Source organism: Camellia sinensis, chromosome 7 (assembly GCF_055761805.1).
Source record: "Camellia sinensis isolate YWXY chromosome 7, ASM5576180v1, whole genome shotgun sequence".
NCBI classification, from domain to species: domain Eukaryota; kingdom Viridiplantae; phylum Streptophyta; class Magnoliopsida; order Ericales; family Theaceae; genus Camellia; species Camellia sinensis.
Genome location: NC_138967.1, coordinates 16,044,264 through 16,053,299, shown reverse-complemented (window position 1 = coordinate 16,053,299; position 9,036 = coordinate 16,044,264). Strand labels below are relative to the sequence as shown.

The 9,036-nt window shown below is 32.2% G+C and overlaps 1 protein-coding gene across 1 annotated transcript; it reads left to right on the top strand.

The window, feature by feature from the left end:
* Positions 1 to 7,048: 7,048 nt before the first annotated feature.
* Positions 7,049 to 7,522, top strand: LOC145795628 (uncharacterized). The gene has a single exon (XM_082880467.1). It carries the CDS (start codon positions 7,049 to 7,051, stop codon positions 7,520 to 7,522), a length of 474 nt encoding a protein of 157 aa, XP_082736593.1.
* The last annotated feature ends 1,514 nt before the right edge of the window (positions 7,523 to 9,036 follow it).

Here is a 9,036-nt window from a genome sequence, read left to right as displayed (position 1 = left end):
CCAGTTCATCCAACCACACATTGAATTCACTAAAAATAGTCTAATACAGACATCTAATCCCATGACTAAACAAATATAAGATACAAATCCAGTTTAACCAAATAGTCCGAGGATAATGTATCCCAGAACTAACAGTCCGATGGATTACAATCCACCTTATCCAGTCCATCCAAACAAATATGCTTTAAGGGTGTGTTTGATTGGACGGACTGAATAAGGGGGATTAAAATCCCCCGAATTATTTGGTTGGATTGGATGTGTATTGTGTTTGTTTTCTTATGAGATTAGATGTTTGGAAATGATTATTTCTAGTGAATCCAATGTTTGGTTGGACGGACTGGATAAGATAAATGAACAAAAAACTATTTTACTATTTTTCAATTGTTTACTAAGTAATAGCAATATTAAACATATCTTTAATATTTTAATTATTTTTAGCTAGATTAAATAAAAAAATTATTTTATTTTTTACACAATTAAATAAATTTATTTTTTTAAAATTAAATAAATAAATATCAATAAAACTATATGTTATTTTTTTAATTAAAATTTTAAATAAATTTATTTTAAATAATAATAATAATGAAATAATGAAATTAAATATAACATTTATTAAAATTTAAATAATGAAATTAAATAAAATATAAACAAAATTTTCAAATAAAACATCAATAAAAATATCTATAAAAATTTATTTAAAAAAATTAAATAAATAAAACATCAATAAAAAAGTTAAATAAAATTATTTTATTTTTAAATTCAGACAATTAAATTTTATTAAATTTTACTAAATATAATACATAATTAAATAGTAGAGAGTCAAAATGATAATTTCACCACCTAATGCCAACAATAAATAGTCTCATGAAAATAATCTCACACTCTCCTAGGATAAAATAGTCCCTCATACGAGGGATATGGAGTCTGACTGGACTCCATGTTTGGTGGACTAAAAATAAATAAACGTCAAATTGAATGCTTTCAATGAATTACAATCCGCACAATAAATAGTCTCTCTTTATCCCTCCAATCAAACACGCTTTAAGAGTAATATTAGAGATCATGGTAAAATATTATGAAGATGATCATAAAAAAATTTTTACCTTTAAATTACATATATAATAAAATATCATACACTAATTAAAAGATAAAAAATTATATTTCATGATATATATATATATATATATATATATATATATATATATATATATATATATTTATATGATTCTTAGCATTATTCTTGTGCTAATGCCCGCTGGGTGTGCTGGATGTTGTCTGAAACTAGACATCAGTCCAAACACGGTGCGAACAAATGTACAACATTTTAGCAGCGTGCTCTTATTATGATCTCAATTGTAGTCAATTGCACATGAACAATAGGGTAAACGAAAGTTTTTAACTTTTTAAAAGAATAGACAAACAGAACTACTACAAAGCTTCTGGTTAGTTTTTTTGAATTTTTTTTGATTTTGTAATTATTTTAATTTGGTATTAAAAAAATTCGTTTGGAATAAGGTTTTGGCTTTTTTGGTTTTAAGGAGAAAAAAATAAAATGATTATAGTTTAAATGTGATATTTTATCTTATTGACTTTTTAACTTATTTTGCCTTTTTGTGACTATTTTAACCCAAACTATTTATGCGAAACATAGCCAAAATGTCACTTTAAAGTTTGATTTTTTTTTTTTAACTCTTCATATTTTAAATTCTTTTAATTTACTATTGAAGTTAACTTTTATTTAAAATTAGATAAAAAAAAATATCACATTATCTGTCATATAATATAAAAAATATATTCAATATATTTGATTTTAATTTTCTGAATTCAATTTTATAGAAATTAAGTTTTTTTGTTTTTCGTATTTTTTGTTTTTAATGAATTTTTTAAAAATTTTAAGTAACTTTTTTTACTTTTTTAAATGCATCTTACTTATAGATGTATATAAATAGTAAATTATTTGTGAAAAAATATTTTAAAAAATTAATAAATACACAAAAATATGAAAATGTATTAAATTTTCATATTTTATTATGTTTTTGGTATTTCGTGAATTTTTAAAATATTTTTGTCACAAATATTATACTTTTTAAGTGTATTTATGTTATGCGTGTCTAAAAATTAAAAAAAATTAATTAAAATATTTTTAAAAATTAGTGAAAATAAAAAAATATGAAAAATGAAAAAGTAGAATTTTCTAAGAAGTAAATTATGAAAACTAAAATCAAATAGAGTGATTATTATATTGAGATTTATATTTGTGTTAAATGTGTGAGTTATATGGAATAAAAATATTTTTATATACGTGAGTGTCATTGTGTCACTTTTTGTCTAATTTTAGGCATAAATTACTTATTAGAGTAAATTAAAACAAAATAAAATACAAATGGCTAAAGTGAAAAAATAAATAAATTTCAAAAAAATTAAAGTGAAAAAATAATTAAACATAAAAAGGGCAAAATATAATTTATTCAAAAGAATAATATATATGAGGGCTAATGCTAACAACAGGTTACGTTAGAAATGTAGAGACGAAAATCAAAATCGAACACAAATATCTCATAATAAGTGGGGTCTAACTCTTTATAAGACACCTATATCTAATTATGTATTTAATTTTCTACACAAATTTATTATGTTAACAAGTGTAATTGCCACTAATTAGCGTATTTGATGATATATTAATTTATCTCAATTTTGATAAATTTTTAATTTTAGTTACTCGTTAAATTTATAAATTTTGTTTTCAGTCAATCATTAATTGAATGCATTTATTGTTGAATGTTTCAATTAATTGAATGCATTTATTGTTGAATGTTTCAATGACTTTTGAATTTGTATAAAACTAATTCAATGACTTTTGAATTGTATAAAACTAATTTATAATTAATATTTCAACTTTTCACATATAAAAATAATATTTTGACAAATCTCATGATTCATTAAATACATTGGAACATGAATATTTTGACAAATCTCATGATTCATTTAATACATTGGAACATGAGTAATTACTTCACATGACGCATATATTATGAAGATCCATTTTGAATACATTCATATTATAAATTTAGAAGTTTCATTCTGAATTTTACTTAAAAATATTAATCTATGTTAAAATTATAGATCCCATACTACATAATTCAAATTCATTTATAATTTGAATATCATGGGGGCATTAAGAATAAATTACAGTGATCTTTTCTGATATTTTGATAATATATAATAAGTTTTGTAATTTTGACATAATTATAATAGACTCCCTTTCAATTTTAATTCACATAACATTTAATCTCATTTTTAACAATAATTCGTTAGTTATTTGATTTTTTCCCCCCATACAATAGAATGTGTTAGATTACAGCAAAAGGGTCATAGTTACTCCATCGTTTCTAACCTTGAACTGCCTTCGTACTATCGCAAGAAACATCTACATAGATCATTGAGCCAACTCTCATGTCCCCCTAGTTATGGTTGAAAAATAATATTGTCATATTTTATACACTAAAATATGTTTTACTTTGTTTATTTTTATATCTTCTCACCATTTATATTAGTTCATGTTATTTTTAACCTTACTAAAAGAAAAGTCAATATAATTATATTAAAATTGTAAAATTTATTGTATTTTTCTAATCTTCATAAATGTCATGACCTAACCCCTGTCCAAGAGATTAGAGAAGTGACCGACCAATAATCCGAAATTACCAAAGGCCTGCTTAATAATAATATGGTAATAGGGACTGGCGAAAGCCTATAAATATTAAAATATAACGTTCAATTAGTTGTGAAGACTTAAATGAACAAAACAAACATTTATATATATACACATATGCACACACTAGTCCATGTCAAGTTTAAGTACAAAACATAAAGAAAACTTAGGGATTTAACCCGATTACCAAAAATCAGTCAAAACAAAAGGCTTAAGACAACACTTCATAACACTCGATCTCAATTATGAAAGGTGAATCCTAAACCACCCAAAAAACTTTGAAGCTTGACTGTTCAAAACCTTACAATGAGGCATAGGAGTTGGCTTGACAAAACAGGGTTTAGGTTGGCACCGCTAAGTCCGGTCTTGTGGTTGATGACCTACATATATATATAGAAAACAATGAGCTAGAGTCCAGTGAATGACAATAGTGTAAAGCGGTTATGAATGATGTCCTTACAATATTCAAAATGGTCAATTCTCGTCAATGAATCAGTTTTTCATTTCGTATTGTAATCATAGCAGTCATACGTAGTACATCCATTAGCAGAACAGTACAATAGGTCTTAGAAGACCAAACAATCATATATGATGGCCATTAATATAGTAAGTAGAAGTTCCAAGAATTGAAACTAACAGAGATCTCTATAACAGTAGCAGTAGCAATAGCAGTAACAGCAACAGATGCTATGGATGCCGCGAATACATTTCATAAATAGGACAATCATTCAATCAGTCAGAAAGCGTTATTTCAAAAACAAAGCAGTTTATAATTCAGAAAATACTTGTAATTCAAACATATCTTTACAACGTTATTACTCACAGTTGGCTTCATAAATCTCGTGGTCACAATACAGTGTCTAACCTACACAAACACATTCAAGCACAACAGCTCAAAATACATTCGATTCGTTCAATCGGTTATTCTTATTTGTTCGTTAAGTTCTTTCGTGTTCATGCTATGCATATGCATGTGAAAAACATGTGAAAACCATGCAAATGAAGGCTCGGAAGTCCGAAAAACGGAAATAAAATGAAACCGAGTCCATCTTGAAAATCGCATGTGCGGAAGCACTAGCCGCATGTGTGGAACCTCCACCGCACATGCGCCCCACACGTGCAATTGAAGCAAAAGGGACACTGAAACAGAGGAGGCTTAGCCGCACGTGCTATCTGGGTTCATTTCCAGTCCAAACACCTATTAAAGTAGAACTTCCTCTTTTCAAAATCCATCTTCAAATCCATGCATATCAAGCTCAAAACTCACAAAAACAACTTGACTTTACCATACATAACTTCAAACAAAATCATAACTTTAAATCAAACCTCAATTTCCATACACAAGATAAAATTCTTTGGAAAAATTGTAAAATCGAGAAATACAACTTTAAGGGCTTCAACTCAAGCTTATATATAGAAATTCCTTTAAAATCATGAGAGGCCAGGCCAAGCAAGAAAACAAGTTTATGATCATGATTTTCATGAAATTATACTATGCATACTCAAATATTGAACTCATTCTTACCATTCCTCTCTTTTATGTTCATAAGGATTCACAACCCTAAACTTATCCTTAAAACTCTTCAATAACCATGAATCCATTCAATTTAAGCTTCAATCTTTCAAGATGATGAGTGTATAAGCCCTAATTACATAAAATTAGCAAGAAATTCTTGCCTTAAAGGGTTTATTATGAAGATTTTTGCTTAGATCCTAATCTTCCTCTTCTTGAGCTCTTCTCTTCCTTTCTAGAACTCTCTCAAGTTATGTCTCTCTCTACAAGGCCCACTATGTCATATTTTCTACTCCTATTTCATTTTGATGAGTAGGCTTAAGAGGTTCACTAATCACTAATTTCTTCTAGACTCTAATTAATTAGAAGTTTAAATTAATAAATTACATGGACTTTAATTAATTCAAATTTACTTAAATTAAATCAATTCTCATTATAGTTTGTGGAGGGTAAAAACATTGACCCAAAGCCCAAGAGAATTGATATATGGCCCAAAGCATTTTAACCCAGCCGAGGCAAGCCCCAAATAAATGCCAAGCCCAAATCCTTGGTAGGTCCATCTTAAAAGAAACAAAGTCATGTGATAGAAGGTTTAAATAAGATCGCCCTTTGGGAAGAGATCCACAACGCAAAGGAAAGCCCTTGGATTAATTGGTAACCAATAACGGAGATTAGAATTGACAAAAATGAGGATATGGGATCAACATATCCTGACAACATGATCATCCAATAAAAGAGATCCAACGATCAAAGATGAAAGCCTATATCCGAACTAAATCTGGGCCATCCAAAATAAAACAGCTTCAACAATGGCAGATCAGGACAACCTGCCCACCTGCCCGACCAGTGTCTAGGGCCATAAAATACCATTAGATCAAGACAGTCATCCAACGACCAAAATGCAAGGTATGAACACTATAAAAAGAAGAGCCAAGAATGACAATAGGGGCAAGTAAAAATTTCACTAATAAACAATTACAATCAAGTTTTTCCTTTCAAATATATCATGTCCAAGCCATATTCTAACTTGATCGTCAGAGGGTCCTCCAGACCAACTCTAGTCGAGAGAGATCACTGACATCTTGGTATCTTTTCTATAGAGTACAAAAAGGAGCAGCTCATCTCGATTTTCCAGTGGAGAACAAATTTCATCCTTCCATAATTGGCGTCATCTACGTGAAACTCGAGCAAAGATGAGTGCCCATCTCACTCTGAACGAGATACCAAGTGACCCCCAAAATTTTCCCCTTGAAAATATGGCTAGTGAAAACTTCGGCCATAATTCCGAGGATATACCAAAAACTTCAGCTCAAATAGCTCATTTGGACCCCGAAAATCAACAGGGTCGACTCGTTGAACGACTGATGGCAGAAGTAGAGGCCCTCAAAGAAGAACTACGAGTGACCCGAAGAAAGCCTGACAAACAAGCCAAAACTGCCAATAATCAAAGACAAACTAATCTTCATCGGGCCACAAGCCAAACAACCAGCAGCAATCCTGATTGGATGTAGAAAAAGCGTCAGGTCACCAGAAAGAATTCTCCGGACAGTCCAAAGAATGACTTGCAAAGCTGGCTCGACAGTCGAATAGGAGGACATCCAAAGCCCATTCAACGTAAACTTTTCACGGACGATTTAACACCCTCATTCTCCTAAGCAATAGATAGTGCAGATCCACTAAAGAGGTTCACCCCACCAAAATTCAACCTGTATGATGGCAAAGGGGATCCAACCAGCCACATCCAACATTATAAACAAGCCATGACATTATGGAGCAACAATGGCCCGATCATGTGTCGAATATTCTCCTCAAGTTTAGGAGAAATGGCATTATACTGGTATTACAAATTGGAAGCCCAATCCATTGGCGATTGGGCACAGCTACAGCAAGTATTCATCTCACACGTTATCACCAACGGTCGGCCACCAAAAGAGGTCGATGTGCTCCTCACAAAGAAGAAAGATGATACAGAAAGGCTACGAGAATATTTCAGCAGATATTGGGCAGCTTATAACAAGATCGATAATTGCAATGAACAGCTAGCAGTAGCCTCATTCAAGTTGGGATTGCAGCCCAAAAGCAAGCGCCAAAAGTCTTTAACAAAGAAACCACCAACCGATGTGGGAAGCCTAATGAGACGAGTGAAACAGTATTGCAAAATCGAAAACGACATAAGAAGCGTCGAGGAATCAAAGCCTGCTTGGATTCCTACGAAGGTTTCAAGAAAAGATGAGAAGAAGTCTCTGGATGGCAAATGGAATGAGTCAAATACAATCGCCGATCAACCGAAAATTTGAAAAGAAGCCTTCCAAGCAATTATTACCATTTTTAATGAGCCGATATATCGCCTGATGTCAAAAATCCAGAATAAGCCTTACTTCTCTTGGCCGCCCCGAATGATCGGCAACCCGACCTTTCAAAATCGAAGACTACGTTGTTCTTACCATAAGGATCATAGACACCTCACAGAGAACTGCAAAGCGTTAAATCAATTTCTGGAGGAATTGGTGCAAAGCAGGCACCTACAATCTTATGTTGACTCGTTTGCAGATTGGAAAGAGAAGATTAGACACAAAGGCGGGGAAACACAATCCACGACAACTATCAATATGATATACTCCATTCTTACGAAAAGACGCATGAGACAGGAAGCAACATAACACACCGAAAGGAAATAATGGCCCTATTAGAGGTAGCTGTAAAAAGGGTTCGTTCATCAATTAAGATTTCTTTTTCTGATGAAGATCTGGCATGGGTCCATTATCCTCACAACAATGCCCTGGTAGTAACACCACAGATCGGGGAATTTGCTGTCAGAGGGATACTGATCGATCAGGGCAGTTCAGTAAAAATCATGTACTATGGACTCTTCAAAAAGTTGGAATTGTCTCCTGAAGCCCTACTCACCGTAGAATCCCCACTCTATGGCTTCAACTCAAGTTTAGTATTTTCCCTAGGACAAATCTTTTTGCCAATGAGGGCTGAAGAGACAGTCCACCAAGTCGAGTTCCAGGTAGTTAATGTACCATCCCCTTATAATACCATAATGGGCAGAACTTAGCTCCACCAAATAGAAGCTGTCCCATCCACTTTCCACCAAGTTCTACGGTTCTCAGAGGTCAACGGCGTCAGGACAATCCGAGAGAATCAGATGATGGCGAAACAATGTATAATAGTAACTTCGACGCGGCCACCGAAAATTTGGACATCTAGATCGGAAGAGGAAACTGAACCCCAGGTTGGTAGTAAGAGTGACAAAAAACTTGAAAAATGCAAATCAACGCTGAAGATGAAGACAGGTTCTTCTTCATGGGAAAAAAACTCACCCCAGAAGGAAAAAGTCAGTTGATGGATTTCCTACTCCGTTACAGGGATATATTCACCTAGACACCCTGTGAAATGGAAGGTGTTGACCCGAGGGTAACGAGCCAAAAGTTGCACGTGAGTCCGAACTCACGATCGGTGATACAGAAAAGTATGAGGTCCTCAACATGTGGACACTAGCAAAGAGGAAGTTGCTAAGTTACTTGAAGCAAACACGATTTGAGAAGTTCAATATTCAAAATAGTTGTCCAACACTTTAATCATCAAGAAAAAGAACGACAAATGGAGGGTATGTGTGGATTTCACTGATCCAACTAAAGCATGTCTCAAAGACAACTTTCCTCTACCAAAAATTGACCAACTCGTAAATGCCACATCCAGACATGAAAGGATGAGTTTCCTAGATGCGTATCAGGGATACCATTAGATTGCAATGCATTCGGACAATCAGGAAATGACCTTATTCATCACACCTATCGGATTATTT